General features: G+C 46.9%; 1 protein-coding gene across 47 annotated transcripts in view; it reads right to left on the minus strand.

Moving 5' to 3' along the window:
- Nucleotides 1-2,974: 2,974 nt before the first annotated feature.
- Nucleotides 2,975-18,458, minus strand: part of PDE4DIP (phosphodiesterase 4D interacting protein) — a 176,127-nt gene continuing 160,643 nt past the window's right edge. For 17 of the 47 annotated variants that reach the window (XM_081080497.1, XM_081080483.1, XM_081080496.1 and 14 more), the window contains 10 exons: nucleotides 18,151-18,340; nucleotides 17,341-17,465; nucleotides 13,167-13,406; nucleotides 11,066-11,179; nucleotides 10,274-10,500; nucleotides 8,557-8,700; nucleotides 7,359-7,497; nucleotides 6,971-7,017; nucleotides 6,008-6,059; nucleotides 3,067-5,341 (listed from right to left, as the gene is read on the minus strand). In XM_081080497.1, the coding sequence (XP_080936623.1) occupies nucleotides 5,196-5,341; nucleotides 6,008-6,059; nucleotides 6,971-7,017; nucleotides 7,359-7,497; nucleotides 8,557-8,700; nucleotides 10,274-10,500; nucleotides 11,066-11,179; nucleotides 13,167-13,406; nucleotides 17,341-17,465; nucleotides 18,151-18,340 (1,424 nt within the window). In that variant the 3' untranslated portion in view covers nucleotides 3,067-5,195. Of the gene's footprint in view, nucleotides 5,342-6,007; nucleotides 6,069-6,735; nucleotides 7,018-7,358; nucleotides 7,498-8,556; nucleotides 8,701-10,273; nucleotides 10,501-11,065; nucleotides 11,180-13,166; nucleotides 13,407-17,340; nucleotides 17,466-18,150; nucleotides 18,341-18,458 lie in introns of those variants that run through there. The other 30 variants (XM_081080512.1, XM_081080500.1, XM_081080502.1 and 27 more) reach the window with 9 other exon arrangements.

The following is an 18,458-nucleotide window of genomic DNA, read 5'->3' on the forward strand; positions in this document are numbered from 1 at the left end:
CCCTGGAAAAACCACCTTCGTGATCATGGTATCTCCCCTGCCAGGTAAGTATGAGTTGGAAGCATTCCGCCCCCACACAGCTTTATACGCCTTACACTGTACACATACGGTCACTTTGTCCGCTGCCGCCGCCCCCCCACAATTCTCAGTGCCTTTTCTTTTACAACCCTCCATACAATTCTATCTAATAAAATTCAAGCAACATCTCTGGATCACTTCCACAACCGGGCTAGTCTAGCGCGGCGAAATCATACCCCTACGCTGCTCGATTAACATAAGGCATGCCCCATTCATGACGTATGGGGCCGTTCTTGTTCTCCAACCCACGTCCCGCCCCCGATCTTCCCAGCTGGCCAATGGGCGCGCAGGCTGCTCTGGAGGGGCGGGGACGTTATGATCCCCGCCCCCTCACGACGCCCGGGGATCCGCGGCGTCATGAAGACAAGTTTCCTACCTGTTTGAGTTCTTGCCTTTCATCCTGGGTTACACACCGAAGAAAGGAATTCTAGAATCGTGTGTTATACCAATCCAAAATTTAAGTAAAGAAAGAAGGTGTAAAACAAGGCATACAAATTATACCACTTAAATGAACAAAATAAAACTATGTATGTGTGATGTATATAAACACATAGATTCAGGGTTGTAGCTCAAAGTACTACTTGGTGCACCTTCTTCCGACTTCATTCTCATAGTATCCCAGGGATTAAAAAAAAAAAAAGCTGAGGTATTTGCTTGCAAGGTGAGTTTTTGGTTTTTTGGGGTTTTTTTTTTTCCCCCTTATGGATTGGGGAGGAGGAAGTTGCTCTCTGACTGTGTCTTCAGACCAAAGAGCAAGGACGTGAAGATCCTTGGGGATGCCCTTGGGTAGAGGAGGAAGATGACTGATACTTCCAGAGAATCATGGAGGTGGGGAAGTGAACTCAAGCACCATCCAGGGAGAACCTTTCTTCCTTCCTCCCTTAGACTTAGCTGATTTAGTCTGTTTAAACCATCTAGTCTATGGTACTTTGTTACGGCAGCCTGAGCTAAGACGGGGTTATTTAGCCATTGGCCTAAGCAGCTTCTCCCACGTGGGTATTTCCAGGATCTGCCCCCGTTTTGTTCATTTCCTGAAATTGGCACTCACACCCTGCTTTCCCCCTTTTTAAGGCTGATCTGTGACTTTCGAATGAAGACCGATCACCTGGTTGATAATTTCATAGCGTAATTTACTACATGTAAGAATGACCTGGACCAAGGATCGTCTTGGAGTTTTGAACAAATCTGACATCTTCACAAATAACAAACCTCGGATGACCTGGCACAGCTGGATTCATGTTCTGCAGGGTGATCCCAGGACCCCATGTGTTCTGCACCCCCTTGTCTCTTGGGAGATGTCTGTGCTTTGGATTTTCCAGAACCGCAAGACCAGGGTTTGGCTGTTGGTGATGGGCCTGTATCTAGCTCTGGGGAATCCCAGTGGAAAAAAAAAGAATCTCCAGAATCTAAAGTGGGAGACTGTTCTCGTGGGAGGAAAGGAGGCTGCAGGATGAGAGAGGAGGGTAGGGTGTGTGAGTCCAGGATGAGGTTAGGGGAGATCCAGAAAGAGCAGCTGCTATTCTGGGGCCACAGACTAGCGGGAGAAACGGGAACACGTTTCTCTCTGGCCAGACCTGGTTGGGAGGAGACGGAGTAAGGTGGCTTCACCTGAGGAGCTCCTCCCCCACTCCGAGACAGAAGCACCGCGGCCTTAGGCCAACCCCGGGGATATGTGAGCAAAAGTCAGGAAGCTCTGGACACTCACGGCTAGCATCTGGCCCGGAAGATGGGGATACCGTGGCTGCGATCCGGTGCCTGCTTCCTTACAAGGCAAGTTCCAAGGGAAGGATCACGGCGCCCCCTCGTGGGCCCGCGGGTGGCGCGCAAGGATCCCTTCGTTAGGCTAAGGCCGGTCCAAAGCAAACCAGCTCATGGGCCCCACTTAGACCTGATGGAAAGGTCACAAAGGTTAGTGGGATCCCAGGTGCAGAGACTCCGCCACCACCTTCCCTTTTTCCACCACGCGCTCTTCCCCTGGATGAGCTTTCTACCATCAAAATTGGCCTTTGGGAGGGAGAAAAAAAGCCACACATGAAAACCAAAAACAACGAATCTCAATTTTGTGGTCACCAGTGGAGCACTTCCAGGGTTCTGATTTGGCTTTGTCTTGATTTGCTGTTCTCGATTGTGCCTTGAGGTAGCGTCTTAATTTCACTGAACTGTTGAAATGAGCAAAGATACCTTTTTAGTTCCAATTATTAGTTGGCACCTGAGTTAATAGTGTTATGGTGGGCAGAATAATGCGCCCCTTCCTGGGATGTATGTCCCTGTTCTAATCCCCAGAATTTGTGCATATGATGTATTGCATAGCAAAATGGACCTTGGAGATGTCATTACAATAATGACCTTGAGATGAGATTACCCTGGATTACCCAGGTGGGCCCTATGCAATTACCAGGGGCCTTAAAAATGGAAGATGTAGAAAAGGAGGTCAGAATGATGATATGGGAGAAAGGCTCTACCTGTGGCTGTTAGTTGTGAAGAGGGAGGAAGGGGACATAAGCCAAGGAATGTAGGTGGCCTCTAACGGCCGTAAAAGGCAAAGAAACAGATCATCCCCGAGAGCCCCCAGAAGGTAAGGCAGCCCTGCTGACACCTTCACTTTAGTCCTGTGTGGTCCTTGTTGGACTCCTAACCTACAGAACTGCAAGATAATAAATCTGTCTTCTTTTACGTCACTAAGTTTATGGGAACTTGTTATGACAGCAATAGAAAGCCTAGACAACTGTCTAGCTCATTCACTTTAGCAGCAATAAGATCAGAGGGATATAATCAACAATCATTCTGCAGGTTGTCTGTCTTTGGTTGTCAGATCAAGATATATTTTTACATGTTTTAAGTTTTAAGTGTTACATTAGGTATCTACCGTTTTTTCCTTTTCTGTTTTTTTCTATAGGACTCTCACCCAATTCTCCCCACAGGCCTCAACATGGTAAATTGGGAGACACTGGTGGTTAGACCACCTGATTTTTTTTTGTTTTTAAGAGTGGGCTTTGTTTTTGTCACATAGAGGGAAAGAATATAATTTGCAAAAAGTATTAAGTATTGTGGAATCCTCTCAAAGACATGTTTTTTGTTGTTGTCGTTGTGGAGGTTTTTTTGCAACAATTTTTAAGACACAGAGCTACTTTTTGACATTTTGCAAAGGGTGAACTACAAGAATAGCTTTGAAGTCTTTTCCCCAAGAGTAATTTGTGACTGGCTCCTGATCAGATCTGAGATTCATATGTCATGTGTTGTTGCTTTCATAAACGTTATGTACATAAAATGATATTTGAATTCTCCATTGGTTAGAGATTATACTGTCAGTGCCCACCAGCCCTGGCCGCACAGGGACGAGGGAAGAATTACTGGGATGATGGAATAACCACAGGGCAAGAGGTCCTCAAATTTTCCTACTGTTTTTAAGTAATACTTAGCAGTTTTGCTGACTTTTCATTCATTCTGATTTTGCCAGTGAGTTCCTCTGTGTTGACAGCCAAAGGCACCCATGGAAATACTTCAACGACCGAGTGAGAAAGCAGATACTGAGAGTCACACCGTCTATTATACTATGAAAGTAAGGCTTGTCTGTAGTTCAGGCATGAGTCTATTGGTATATATTTTTGTTACTGTTGGTGGTGGTGGTGGTTGTGGTGACAGTGGTTGAGTTTTTGTTGTTGCTACTTTAATTTTTTAACTTTTTCTAGGAAATAATTGTGGACTGATAGCTTCATCTTAATTCTGGACGCCAAAAGTACATAACTAAGGACTTTCCCCAAGGACTATTTTAAGATCTTAATGTCAACATTTATAGAATGACTTATCCACTTTTCAATGAAAGGTTCTTAATTAAAGTAAAATAAATTTCTAGTTTTGAGTCAATGTTACAGAACAATGTTTTCCAAACTGTGGTCTGTAGCCCAGCTGCCCAAGAATCACCTGGGGTGCTCCAGTGAAAACTGCAGCGTGTAGGGCCCCACACCAACTAAATCTCTTGCAACTGGAGCCCAGGAAGTTGCTTCTATAATCTCCACAGCTGATTCTAAGGTACCTCAAATTTAAGAATCACTCCATATTTTTAGATTGGGGAGTCTTACAAAATAACAAAGAAGGAAAATCTTTTTCTTTTAAACTTAGACTTCCAGCATGAGACGATGAGCTTCTCAAATGACAGTTTGTCTTTTCTGTTCTTATACACTCAGCCTAGAGACTGGGGCAGATGTGGGAAACAAAGCAGGCGGAGAAAAACTTTTTATTTCTTTATGCACATTATGCTTTAATAGCCACCAGAAAACGGTTTCATTTTCTCTCACAGACCCTGTCCACCAGTTATGTTGGCTTTCAACATAGTGCTACAGCAACATATATAAATATGTATCGTACATTTATACACACGTACACACATTCTAAAGCGCTGTGAAGACACAGACTAGGCTTTCGCACAACTGGGGGCCTCGCACGTGCCACCTAAAAAGGATCAATGGTTTGCTTTACACAAGACTTTCAATGGGCTTGGTCTGGCCATTAGTCCCCACTTCTCTAGAGAGAAGTTACGATGCTAAAACGGGACAGTGCGTTTAGAGTGAGGACAGTACCCATTGGAGATCCTAAAAGAACAGACACAGGGGGTGCTAGGCTAAGCAGGAGATGGTGTCTGGGAAGTCACCGCTTTCACCGCGTGGCTTCAAAGAACTCAGGTGCTGCCATGTAGGCTGCCGTCCAGCCTGACTGGGACCCGGCTGAGCTGGCCCCGGGTCCCATGTGGATCTGTGAGTAATGCTGGCCGAGCCCTAGTGCCCAGCAGGGCACCGCTGCTCAGTCGTGTGCTTTTCCACCTGCCAAGAGGCTCCAGTGTTGGGACCGCGCGGCCCCCTGCGTGGCAAGCAGGGTCCTGTTTCCCCTGAGCTGACATCTGAGGAGAGCTGCTGAGGTGAGCTGTGCTGGTTCCCGGCCCTGGGGCGGTTAGAAGCAGTGTCACAGGTCCTCTACAAACTACGCGTTTTGCTTCGTGCCGGGCCCGGTGGACCTTTCCAGAAGAGCAGGAAAGGCTCTCTGCTGTTCGGCCTGCCTGACCAAGCCACTTCTCTGGCTCCTTCTAGGTCCTCCAGCGGGTGAGGAGGAGGGCCGAGATCTCCTCAGCAGATAGGTAGCTGGGTGAAAGGGGGGCAGGCCCACCCCTCTTGCTGTTTTAAGGACCTCTGGTGGCTTCGTTTCTTGCATGGCTCCTGGAAGGCAAGGGTCACAAGACTGGAACGCCTGGCAGAGCCCTTAGGGATTTCACCTGAAGACAAAAATAAAACAAAGTAAGGCTCTATTTTCAGGCCCTGCTGGTGAAGGCTGAGGCTGGAGCGACAGCTGAGTGGTGCCAGAAGCCAGGAGCTTAAGAAGAGCCTGTTAAGAGGATGAGCTGAGCAGATGCGCCGCAGTCTAGGGGGAACTGGTACCACCAGGTTAGAGGAAAGCTTCCCCGCGCACGGGCGACACCCCTGCTCAAAACCCCTGCACACCAGTGGTGGAGTCCGACCACTGGGGACCTGAACGCTCCAATTCACTTGGGAGCAAAATCGTGGCTTTTGTGATCTCTTTCGGGGTCAAGAAGGGCTTTGTAGGACATGTGCACATATAGAAACAGCCTGTTGTAGGAAGGAGAGGCCATTTTGCAGGGAAGTCCCCCGTTAAGTTTATGTCCCATTTACTCGCTGAGAAGGGAAAGGGGCCAGGTCAGCAGCAGGGACCTCAGAGCTCATCTGGGTCTGGTGCCACCCTCTTCTAGACGAGGGGCAGCGGGCTCACAGAGATTGAGGGGCCAGCCAAAGCCACAGAAGCAGTGGGTGACAAGCCCGGGATTAGAACTCAGGCCTCAGGACTTTTCCAATGGCCGAGAGGAAGCAGAGAGGAAACTTCCAAACTGGGAGAAGCCAGCGGGTATGTGAGGCTGTTGGGTTACCTTTGCTGGGACAGGAATAAGGCTTTACAGAGGCAATCTTGTAAGTGTTCTTCTAGAAAGGCTCAGGAAAGAAAGGAAGCATCAGAGAAAAACAAAAGGGAATTAGCAAAAAAAAAAAAAAAAAGAGAGAGAGAGAGTTCCATTAGGGCCCAACCCATTTTCACATGATGGGGTCAACATTCTCAGGTACAATTAGGAACTTTCCAAAGAATATGCTCTGTTGCTTATGGCAAAGCTTTACAATCCAGGTGAAAAGATTTAGTTTCTGATTTTTAAGCCATTTCTAACATCTCAAGGTTTTCTTTAAAGTACTTGCTAGGGAATGTGTCAAATTAACTGTTTTAAATAAATGTAGAAAATGTCTGCCATATGTATAAAATCTTTCCCTTTAAGTTTCGTTCTTTATTTATTATCAAATTCTCTTGGAGGTCAATAAGACCCAACGTGGTATTGCTTAACAGAAAAAGATGTATCAAAAGAAAATTTCTGGTTTGGGCCCAATAGTGTGCAATGAAATCAATTTGTTAGGTTGTGTCTTGCTTGTATTTTTTTCATAAAGTAGTACAGAAAACACCAGAACACATGACCGGCCTCAGCACCCCTTTACGGAAAGCAAATTCAGAGGCCGGCTGCTGTGTGTCCTCTGACTTCCGGAATCAACTGAATTGCATTTTTCCAGTGTCCTGACTTGGCAGAAAAGGAGGGATAATTGGAGTAAAGACGGGAGAAGATGACGTGAGAGTGAGCCAAGATGTCGGGGAGGGAGCGACTTTTGGTGGGGGGAAGCTGAGGGGGACGGGAAGGAGAAGGATGCTTCTGGAGGACCTGTGCTCCTACGAGTAGACCAGAAAATTGTCTTCTGGGAGGTCAGAGCAGGTGAAGATCACCTGCAGACTTTGATGACAGACGGTGACGTGTCTGGGGTGGGATCTGTGGCTCTGACTGGTGCAGTGGTTTCCTTACCTCCAAATTAGTCCTTGCCTTCTTCAAAACATCATGTGTCCTAGTCACTGAAACCACAAAACAGCCCAACAGGCAGAAGTTACCAGCTGGGCCCACACTTGCCTTGGGGGGGTGTTCCCAAGTGTGTCTTTCTGGCCAGTCAGCCCAGGGTCTCCTGCTGCCTGCCCGTGTCCCCTCCCTCTGCATTCATGACAACTGATGGCACAGGGGGCCCGGGGACATCACATCAGTCTCCCCTCTCCCCCCATCCCTAGCCTCCCCCCTGGGACATCACGTCAGTCTCCCCCCGCCCCTAGCCTCTCTGGTCACACTGTCCATCCGAAGCACAGGTGGGGAGTCGGGGACCCCCTCTTGCCCCATTTCCTCGCTCTGGCTTGGGGGCACCCACACTGGCTGAAGATGAACTGCTCCATGCACTCCTTCTGCTGGTTGGCGGTCTTCAGACGCTCAGCTGTGCTCTGAAGGAGGCGGTCCTGTTTGGAGAGTTTGGTTCTCAGTTCCAAGAGTTCCCTCTTCACGGACTCTCCCTGGGGAAGAGGAACAGACCCTTTGCCAATGGTAGAAGGCCTACAGCGCCCTGTGCTTCGTGGCTCTTTAGAATCCAAAATCGGATTCTATAGTCTTCTCAGCTATTTCTGGACTGGATTTCCTCCGCAAAAGCCTCGAAAACCCTCCAGCTGCTGACGACTTAGGATGAGGCCTTGGGGTAGGGACCCTAAGAACCCGGAAGCCCCCAAGCGGATCAGCACCGGCCCACAGCCCTGGTGCTAAGGAGAACCTGACTCCAGGCCGGGACTGAGCCTCTGGGCTGTGGGGTGGAGCTCAGATTGGGTGCTGACTCGCCTCAGTGGGCATGACAAGGAGACTTGGCTGGGAACGTTCTGCCTGGTGAGACAGGGCTGGCCTGAGACAATTGCAATTCTGTTCAGTACTTGTGCCGACCTCAAGACGGCAAAGCAGCCCCTCCCTCGGAATTAGCATAGGTGGGGCCCCGTACAGTGTCAGTGGTATCATCTGGAGTTAGAAGCCCTGGGAGGGGACTCTGAGACCTGCCTAACCAAGGTGCCACCAGCCAGAGAGAGCAGGCCCGAGATCTGAGAGCACCTGGGGCTGGCTGGTTCTCCCCAGGCCTGACCGGGAAATGCAGACTTAAGTGACTTGCTGGGATTCCCGGGGGTGGCTAGAAGAGTCTTATTGTCTCATGGTGACATTCCGTGACCCTGTTTGACCTTGTGGACCTGGGGTGTGGGTGTGGGTGTGGGTGGGGGAGCTGGTGCTGATGCTTTACACCTCCCTGAAGTTCAGCTCAGGCCAGCTTCAGAAAGTGGAACTTCATGGGTTACTAGGGTTCTCATGTGTCTGCCTTATCCATACCCTGTCCTTTCCTCTTCGATCTCTCATCCTGGGGGGTGGGCAGAACTTCACTGACAGCGGCCACCGTGGGTGAGAGGTGTCCCCTAGGAAGACTCCTCTAAGGTCTTATCTGTCACAACTAACCATCGGGTTCCTGACCTTCAGGATCTGCGGGGCTGAGGAGGCAGAATGGTAACTGGGGGCAGAGCCAGTAAAGGATGCTGGCCTCCTACCGCTTTGCCAGGCGGCGCGGGGCCACTGGAGCTCGGCAAGGCTGCGCGCCAGAACATGGAGAGGAGGGAGGCCGACTCCTCCAGTGCGTGGTGCAGGGCGCTGGCGCTGGTCCGGAGCTCGCGGACGCCTTCACTGCCCGGCACCTGGGGACAGGGGAGACGGCCATGGACGTCACCGGCACTGCAGGACCACTTTTATTTCTCTCCAGCACAGGGCTCAAGCCTCCTCTGTGAGTGCGGCACACACACCGGCCTGCTTGCACCTGTGAAACCCTTTTCTAACCTGGAAGCCCATCATCTCCGACCTCAGAGGCAACCTCCCACCTGTAAGAATTCACTTGACTCCAGCTTCCCCCATAATCTCTTTAAGCTTCTAGTCCTGCTCCAAGCCCTAGGGTCCTGAAGGGGAGCAAAATCAGCCACTTTGGCATTTTGATGAATTTGAATTAAAGTGACTTAAGAGAGAGCAAGTGCAAGAAAGACACGCTGACCCTCCTTTGTTCCCCTGAAAGCAGGAAATAATCCTCCCATGTGCAGGGTGCCCCCTGGCCCAGGAGGTCTGGCAGAGAGAGAGAAATTCAGGGCCGAGAAGCCTATATAAACAAACTGTTACTTCTTCACTACTCCAAGTCCAAGGCCTTTTGTTTTCTCAATTCATCACAAATTTAGTGTTTCTTTGTTTAAAAAATATAGAAGCTGCCTGCTTTGGTGACTTCTTGTAACCTCATATCTTTGGGGCTCCCATATGACATTAAATTTGTTTTTCTCTTGTTAATCTGTCTTATGTTAAGTAATTGTTAGGCTAGCCAAAGAATCGAGAAGGGAAGAAGGGAAGAGTTTTCCTCTGTAATTTTTTCATTGGCACCCAGTGTCCTCCCCTAAATCACACCTTAGGTTCCACCTGGGAGGAACCATTTGTAGTTCCAGGGACTGAGTGAGGTGCCTCTCCCTTTCCCTCGAGTGTCCTCCTCCACCCGGAGAAGCTGCACGTCCCCCTGTGGTGTCTGCTAGGAACCTGTTTCTTTCCTTGTCTGGGATGATGGCTGCTTCTGCATTCGTGCCCGCACACGCAGAGAACAACTCCTAACACATTTACTCGGATGTGTGTCTTCCTCTCGAGTGTGGGGGCCCCTGGGGACAAGGCTGTCCCTATGTGTCCATGCAGCTCCAGTGGCTCAGACAGCACAGCAGCTGGAACCTGGTCTTTCAATGGCAAAGCACTTGGAGAAGGCTTGTCGCCCACTGTCCTCCCCTCTCTGTCCAAACGGGGAAACCCCATGGCTGCCAGGCCTCACACCCCTTCCACACATGTGGCCCGTATGGGTGTTAATTCTCAATTTCGAGCCATTTGGTTGAGTTTATTCTGCCCACGATGGGAGTGCCAGCAGGACTGTACCAGATAATAAGCTACCAAAGGGTGCTTGGCACAGTGCCACATGGATGTTGACACTTAAATACTCTACTGATGAGGATGATGACAGTGCGTAGACTTTTCTGTGGTTCTGAGGGGAAGTAGCAAGTCAGCTACGTCTGAAACAGAGAAGAGTTTATAGAGAAAATAGGAGATGGAGAAGAAAGGCCTGACTAAGTGTAAATGGAAGAAGTATTCTCAGCCGTTGGGATACGTACAGCATGAAAGTAAATAGTAGGAGAAGGAGCTAAACTCAGAAGCAAGGGCAGAAGGGAAAGGTGCGCCTAAGCACTATGACATGATTACCTCAGTGCCCTGAGCTTCACGGCCAGGGATGCTGCCGGCGGAGCTCGTGAGAGACACTATCTTTCTGACCAGCAGTTGGCCCTCCCCGATCTGCTGACTTAGGGCGCTGTAGTCATCAATATGGCCGATGACATGGCGGCCGTACTTATTGGCAAAGGAGCCATCAGTAACATCGCCCTCCAGCTTGGGTGGGTTCTTCATTTCTGGAGCAGCATCCAAACCCAGCTCTGAAAATTAAAGCCACAGCAAAACAGAATCCACTGTTACTCATATCTTCAATCCAAAAGAGACATCAAAGAGTCAAAGAGGCCAGGAACAAGAAAGGCGGTCTTGGAAAGCGCGAGCATGGAATGAAGTCCGTCGACATTTTGGGTTCTACATTTTTATAATCTTTCTCACATTATTTCATCATGATAAAATTTCCAGGAGGCAAATTTTGTCCTTGTTGACAAATGAAATATTCAGGACAAATATTAGTAAACATTTTTTTTTTTTTTAATTTCTGGGCTGAGAAGACACAGACAAGAAAATGAAGCTGGATGCAGAGAGCACTTTGAAGAAGGGAGAAGTTTACAGTGCAATGAAGCGACAAAAGAGCAGAAGGAAAACCAGAGACGGTAGAATGAGGGTAAGAAAAGCTGCCACAGAAGGTGCAATGAGTAGGGATAAAGGCCTTGGGACATGCAGAGAAAAATCTCTAAATTCAGAGAATGTGTGTAGAGAGAACCAAAGGTTGCTTGCATCAATACGTTTCTATCACCAGTTCCTGAGTCCTTTACTTGCAATATTTACCAGGTGTCTTATTGAAGATGGCCGTCTCTGAGCCAGGAGTAGTGGAAGAAGAGCTGGAGAAAGCCAGAGCTGGATTCATGCCAACATCCCGAACTGGAGGGGAGGCAACAGAATCTAGGGAGTAGAAAGACAAGAACAATTTTCAGGACCCTTGGAACACACTGCACACCAAGCACCTGCACAGCTTAACCTTGACCATCGGAGATCTAAGGCGGCATGACTTATTCATCCGCATCACCCATGTACCATGATCAAAAGCAACAGCAAATGAATCCGTTGGTTTGGAACAAGAAGGTGTTCCTTTAATTGAAGGATGTTCCAGGAGAGAGCAACGTCTAGTTTAAAAAATCATTAGGTTGAGTTTTAGAACCCCAGTTTTTAACATAATTTTCTATGTAGTGTCTAATACGATGCCTTGCAACTAAATATATGTAGTATGTATGTTAAACTCATTGAATCAAGGAATAAACAGATTTATGGGTCATTAAACTCAGCATTCTAGTCATCTTTGTGATGAGAAGTTAGTACTGGGGAAAAAAATGTAGTCGTCTGAGAAGAACAGGAGACAGAACCTTGGTGGGTTAGAGATGCCCGGTTAGAGACCAGGAAACAGTCCTACAGTGGAGGAACTGGGAAATATCACAAAGAAGACAGAAATGGTGCTGCTTAGGCAAACATGGCTTGGAGCCTGCTTTCCAGCTCAGGTGTCTGTGGTGGGTGAGGAGCAGAAGCACACTGACTGAGCCAGTGGGGCTGAGTCCTGACTGGTGCTGTGGGGAGGCAGTGAGGGGGAAAGACTGGTTATAGGGAGGAGACACAACCAGACATCACAACCATCGTGGAAGCCGAGTAGGGTGAAGTACCCACCTAACACAGACTGAGCAGCTTCTACGTGCCAAGCCCTACCCTTGGCAGTCCACATACGCTTTCTTATTGAATGGTCATGACAACTGATCAGGGGAGTAACACCTTCATTTGACAGATGAGCTCATTGTGCGATCAATGGAAATCTAGCAGAACCAAGAAAAAAATAAGGATTACCCTGCCTCAGGAAAAGCAGGCACGAAAATTTGAAAGCTCAGCTTTAGATAATCCTGAGCAGAAGTGGGTTCTGATTAGAATAAAACTGAAGATATGGCTATGGAAGTGAGTGGAGATTAATTAAATGGTGTATCAAAAGGAAAGAAAGAAGAGGAAGTAGAGAGGCATGTGCCAAGAGACCCAGGTGTGGGGACAATATTAACATTCATATTAAAACAACGGGAAGTAAGATTGATGAAGGATATTGAGAACAGAGGGAGAGGACTGGTTAAACATTTTGATCTGCACAGGCGGGCAAGGGAGCAGGGTCAGAAGTGGAGGATGGCCACCTGGAATAAACGTGGCCGCCATCTACTACTTTCCCACAGCCTGGATTTCTTTAGGGACAGGAACATTTTGCAACACAGCTGAGTTCTCCACAGGTTAGGGAAGCCAGGCTAGAGAGTTTGGGAAGGCCAGCAATCCCAAGACAGAGCATGGTGAGGTGGAAGAAACAGAGACTAGGAAACCTCTGGTTCAAATCTGGGTTGGTCTCTTCGCTCCTGTAAGCCTTAGCATGTCAGCTAAGGTCTCAATGCCTAAGTTGTCACATGTGAAATGCAGAGAGAGTAAAACCTGCCTTGCCTCAGATGAAATTATTTGAAAAAGTGTTTGAAAACTTGCGGTAAATTTTAAAACACTCCACACATACAAGGAATAGATTCTAACTTACATAGCTGTTAAGGGTTGAGTGATTCTTATTGTGTCAGGCACTTGTAAATTATTTCATTTAATGCTCCAAATAACCGTACAAGCTAGATATTACTGTCATCCACATTTTAAAAATGAGGAAACTAAGGCTTAAAGACCTGAGGAAGCTAAACAGCTTGCCCAAGGCAAACCACCTCTAAGCAGCAGGTCTGACCCAGATCCCAGCTCTCACCAGGCACTGTATTGGAGGACCTCCCATTTCGCCCTGACCTTAAGGAGCATGGAACACGCAAGATTGTCCCTTCCACCACAGACATCCTGGTGACCTCCCCACTGGCCGAGGGCTCCCCGATGCCCGTTTCCTTCCTACCTTGGAAGAGCGGCTGCTTGTTACCAGGGTCAGAGTCGGCTGGGAAGCTGTGGCTCATGGAGGAGGGGCTGAGGTTGGCTTTGCCAGCACCACCATCCAACTGCTGCTCCAGCTGCAGTCGCAGACTGTTGTTCACCTGAATGCTCTGCTCCAGCTGCCCTCTCAAAGCTTGGATCTCCGTCACCAGGTGGCTCAAGTCACTGCTCGAAGGGACCTGATGACAGGCATCCCAGGTGTAAGCTGAAAGAAGAGACAGGAGGGGTTGGTCACACTGAGCCAAAGTAGTTCTAAGCATTTGTCAGAATGTTCCTCTGTGATGGTCCTTGCTGCCAAGGACCCCACTGTCATCTCAGAGTCCCAGGCAACATGTCTGTGTGAAGCCTGGCACACACTCCAGTCTGGAATTTTCCTGAAGCTCAAAATTACTCATGTACATCTAGTGGGCATTTGATTGGCAGATGAGGTCAAGCCTATGATTTCATCTCTGTATTCACCTTCATCCTGCAGGCTAGAGAGCAGGGTCTCCCAAGACTGGAAGTCAGCATTGAACTACCATTGAATTAGGGAAGGGACTGAGGGAGGAGGACATTTGATAACCTCCACACTCAGGAGAGGAGGAGGAAGGCACCAGGCCTTTTGGTAGTATGTAAGAATGGAAATCGGACACCACAGACCAGGGATCCTAATTGAATTTATCTTCTCCATGATTTTTTTTTTTTTTTTTTACCTCACTCACCACACATTGTCTCTTTCTACCTACTGGCGTTGAAGAGATATAAGAAATCATCTTTAAGACCACAATTACTTATCTGAAAACTTTGAAGCCAAATACCTTTCAAAAGGTGGAATTTGTTGTGGTTTTTAGCAAGGCAACAGGATGCCTGTATCATGTACACCGTATAATACGCACAGCCACTTGCATCCGGGCCACAGGCCTTCATTAAACACATCGGCATTTCTGCAATGAGTTATGTGAACAGTCTCACTAAGTGGGATAGATGAAGACTATGGATAGCCTCTGTCAGTTCATTAGGTTTTGTCACCAAATGAGCCTATGAAAAAGATTTCATTTCAGAGCTCTTATTGGGTTACAGAATTAAGAACAAGGGATTTATGGGGCTCTAGTGGTAGTAGCTTTGAAATGAATCCTAAAAGACCCATAAAAAGGGAGAAAGGCATGAAAGGGGAGGCAGTTCACGATGAAGTGTTAACCCCAAAGTTCCGTAATGCACTTCCCTCTCTTTCCCTAGATGCAAACTCTTATGATATTTAGCTTATTAAAAAAATGTTTTCATCTCTCTATTCCCCTTTTCTTCCCAATAGCACCCTGTAATAGACTCTCATCACTTAATACCCAGAATATCACTAGAGCCTTTCTGTAGGTGTACCCTACTCTGCCAACCTCAGTACGTGCCACCAGTCTGACCATCTTAAAACTCTGTTTCCATCATGCACCTATTTTACTTGGAAAAATCAAACTCATTTTCCATTGCTTACTTCACAGAATGTAAACTTCCATCCTACCTTGGAGGACTTCCATATAGTTGAAAGGAAATTCTCCTTTCAACTAACCTGACTTGTCACACCTCCTAGTGCAAAGCTGCCCTACAGGCTGGTGGGTCTCCTTCCACCCAACGCTCCCCCTGGCTTTGGACATAAGTATTCTCTCAGCCTGCTGTGCCCCCTGTATTTCTTCAAGTTCCAGCAAATTAGGAAACTCAATCAGGTTTGATGAAAATTCAAATTTGGCTGAACAGTGAAAATTCTTAATATTATAAGCCATAATGCTTACGGAGTTTTAAAACATATAATTGAGAAAATTTAAGGTTGAAAGTCTCAGGGAGTCAATATCCCATCCAAAGCAAGAACTGCTTCTATGGGATTCTTGACAAAGCACCCCTTTATGTTTAAATAGGGGTTGGATGGGGAGCTCACTCCTTCACAAACCAGCCATTCCATCACGAGAAGGCTCTAGTGGTAAGGAAAGAGGTAGTTATGCAGATCCAAACTCCATGGCCCTTCACCCTTTGGCCCTTGTTCAGCCTCCTGAAGGGACACACAAGACATCAGCTTTTCTTCACCTGACAGTTCTTCAAATATTTGAAGCCAGTTCTCATCTTCTCATGGTCTTTTCTAAACCAAAAAATTTTCAGTTTCTTCAACCCATTCCACATTTCTGGTCCCTCAGCCTTGTGTTCCATGTCTTCATTCTGTTCCTTAGTTTGTTCATGTTCCTTTTACAAGATGGTGCTCCGCAATCTAACAGTATTTCTGACATGGTGTCACCATATGGACACTGCACTTACACTACTGTGGTCCCAGCTTGAGTTGGCTTTTCTAGTACCCTTGGGCCACAACTTCCTTGTGTAAATGTGTTTCTACCTAACACCCCCAGCCTTAAGCCCCTGAATGGCTACAGAGCCAGGCCACCCATCCTCTACTTCTACCACTCATATTTTTAATCAAGCTCAGGATTTTTAAAAAAATTTTTTGATAAATTTCATTATATTGACATCAGCCTCTGTTCTAGACTGATTGCATTTAACTTTATATTTAAAATACCCTCCCCTAATGTAATCAGTAATGTTGTAAAGATGTTGTAGGGTATTCAATGGGCACTTGTCTCATTAGGGAGACCACCTCAGGGATGATGTAGATGCCTGATCCCTGCACTGTACATCTGAAGCTGAAGCTGAACAATAATGAATGTCAACTACAAGTTTATATATATATGTAGTTACAAGAAGTGGAGTTCAGCATTAGGAATAGAGACAGTGGAAATGTAATGGCTGTGTGCGATGTCAGAGGGGTAGTGGATGGGGGGAGGAGGGTTATCACTATGTGAGGGATATAAATGATAAATGTCTAACTATTACATTGTTTTGTACACCTGAAACTAATAAAAAAATAGAAAAATAAAATACCTTCCCCTATTTGAAGAAGAATGGGGAAATATAACAAAATTCTCAAATACTCAATTATTATTTCAGCAGGTAGCCAAATTCCTTAATAAAAAAGTTTAAAATTTAAATCCAGGCTTGAAATATAGATCCTATGAGTAGTGCCTCTGTAACTTTTAAGGTTTTGGTATATTTTAGTTTTCTCACAGAGGAAAGGGTCAGAGTGGGAACAGGTTACCTGCTATACTGGCTGCACGGGTGGTCAGTACGTATCATTCACAATATTCAAGACCTTTTCAAATGATGATACCATGAAGACAGTTCTTTGTATTTAAAAAATAAATCATTGTAAATTGATATGGCCACTATGGAAAACAGTATGGAATTTCCTCAAAAAATTAAGACTAGAGCTACCATATGACCCAGCAATTCCCCCCCTGGGTATCTACCCAAAAAATCTGAAAAGAGTTATCCATGAAGATAAATGTATTCCTATGTTCACGGCAGCATTTTTCATGGTGACCAAGACATAGAAACAATCGAAACGTTCTTCAACAGATTATTGGGTGAAAAAGATGTGGCACATATATACAATGGAATATTACTCAGCTATAAGAAAAGATGAAATGCTGCCATTTGTAACAACATGGATGGATCTTGAGATTATCATGCCAAGCGAAATAAGTCAGACAGAAAAAGTCAAGAACCATATGACTTCACTCATATGTGGGATATAAAACTGAAAACAACAAATGAACAAGACAAACAAAAAACTCACAGACACAGGCGACAGTTTAGTGGTTACCAGACGGTAAGGGCAGCGGGGAAGTAGGAGAGGGCAAGGTGGTCAAATATATGGTGATAGAAGGAGAACTGACTCTGGGTGGTGAGCACACAATGCAATCTATAGATGATGTATTACAGAATTGTACACCTGAAACCTATATAATTTTAACCAATGTCACCCCAATAAATTTAATAAAAGTTTAAAAAACCATTGCATAATCTGGACTTTGATTAACTTGTTTCTGGCCACCTAGGTGGGTGAAGTTTGACTCTTTTAAGGAAGTCTGGGCTGGATCTTGCTCATGCCACCTACCTCTGGGCTTTGTGTATGAGCTCCCCTCTCTTTTTACTGGGTAACCCAGGCCTGGCTGGAGGTGCTTCTGAGAACTCTAGCTTTTCAAGATCTCCACAACTCCGAGGTACAGACCTCACAGGGATCCTCAGCAAGGGCAGGAAGCTCATGGGGAGGGGCGGAGGGGGACACGTACCTTTCAGTCCCTTCTTGGAATTGCCATAAAGTGCCTCATAGATCTGGAGCTCCGACTGGAGGGACTGGAAGAGCTGCTGCTTCTCGTCACACTGTTGCTGCAGGAGGGCCAGCTTATGCTGCAGCCTGCCAGGGGAGAGGAGGACCTGCTGAGCTAATGGGGCCACTCGGCCACACCAGGGCAATTACAACAGCTGGGAGCCAATCTCTGCATCCCAAAGTTGCAGCCCTAGCTATCAACTCAGGGGGCATGGAGACCATGGCTGTGATTTAATAGGTGTGGAGACAGAGGCTCAGACAGGTGCAGTAGCCTTGCTTGGAGTCCTGTCATTAAGCTACATTCGCTAGGACACATCAGCAGACTATTCTTACTGCCCCTTCAGTGCTTTTGTCATGTTGACAAGCAGTTTTAGGGTTTATGCTGGGGACTAGCATCACGACTGGTGTAGAAGCTTCCGAGGCTATGGTGACACTAATGGCCTAAAACTAACTGGAAGCACAAGAATGTTCTTTCTCCAGGATCTGATATGCTGAGCCTTCTATAACAGGGTTTTACTTCTCAACTTTGGAGTGAAAAAGGCATTCCCAGAGAATGTCTTCCTTCTGCTCAAAGTCACCCATAAATCAGGAATAGCAGAGGGGAAACTGAGGTTGTCAAAAAGGGCCATTAGCCGTCTTGCCAATATCCCTTTCAATCTCAAGGGATTGAAATCTCAACTTCAAGGGCTATTTCAAGAGAAATATCCCTTGCCAATATTTCCTTTCTGAATCTGAAAGGAAGCCCTTTCCTTATCAGTGGGCTCCCGCTGACCTGGAGTCTTTTTCCTGGAGGGACAGTCGTTCCTCTTGGAAATGCAAGATCTCCTGCTGCTTCTCCTTCAAGTCTTCCAAAAGCTGCTGCCGGTCTACCTTCTGGCCTTCCAGCTCCATTTCCAGCTCTTGAAGCCGGGATCGCGAGGTCAGCAGAGCCTCCCTCAGGCACTCCGTTTCCTGGGAGTGCTCTGGTGAGCGGAACACAGGAGTATTTAGATGTGGAGTGAAAGGGCAGCAGAAAGATGAGCACATCATCCTGAGAAATGGAACTAAGTCACAAGGCAGGCCAGCATACACTGCAGCTGG

Source organism: Rhinolophus hipposideros (genome assembly GCF_964194185.1).
Source record: "Rhinolophus hipposideros genome assembly, chromosome: 19".
Taxonomy (NCBI): Eukaryota; Metazoa; Chordata; class Mammalia; order Chiroptera; family Rhinolophidae; genus Rhinolophus; species Rhinolophus hipposideros.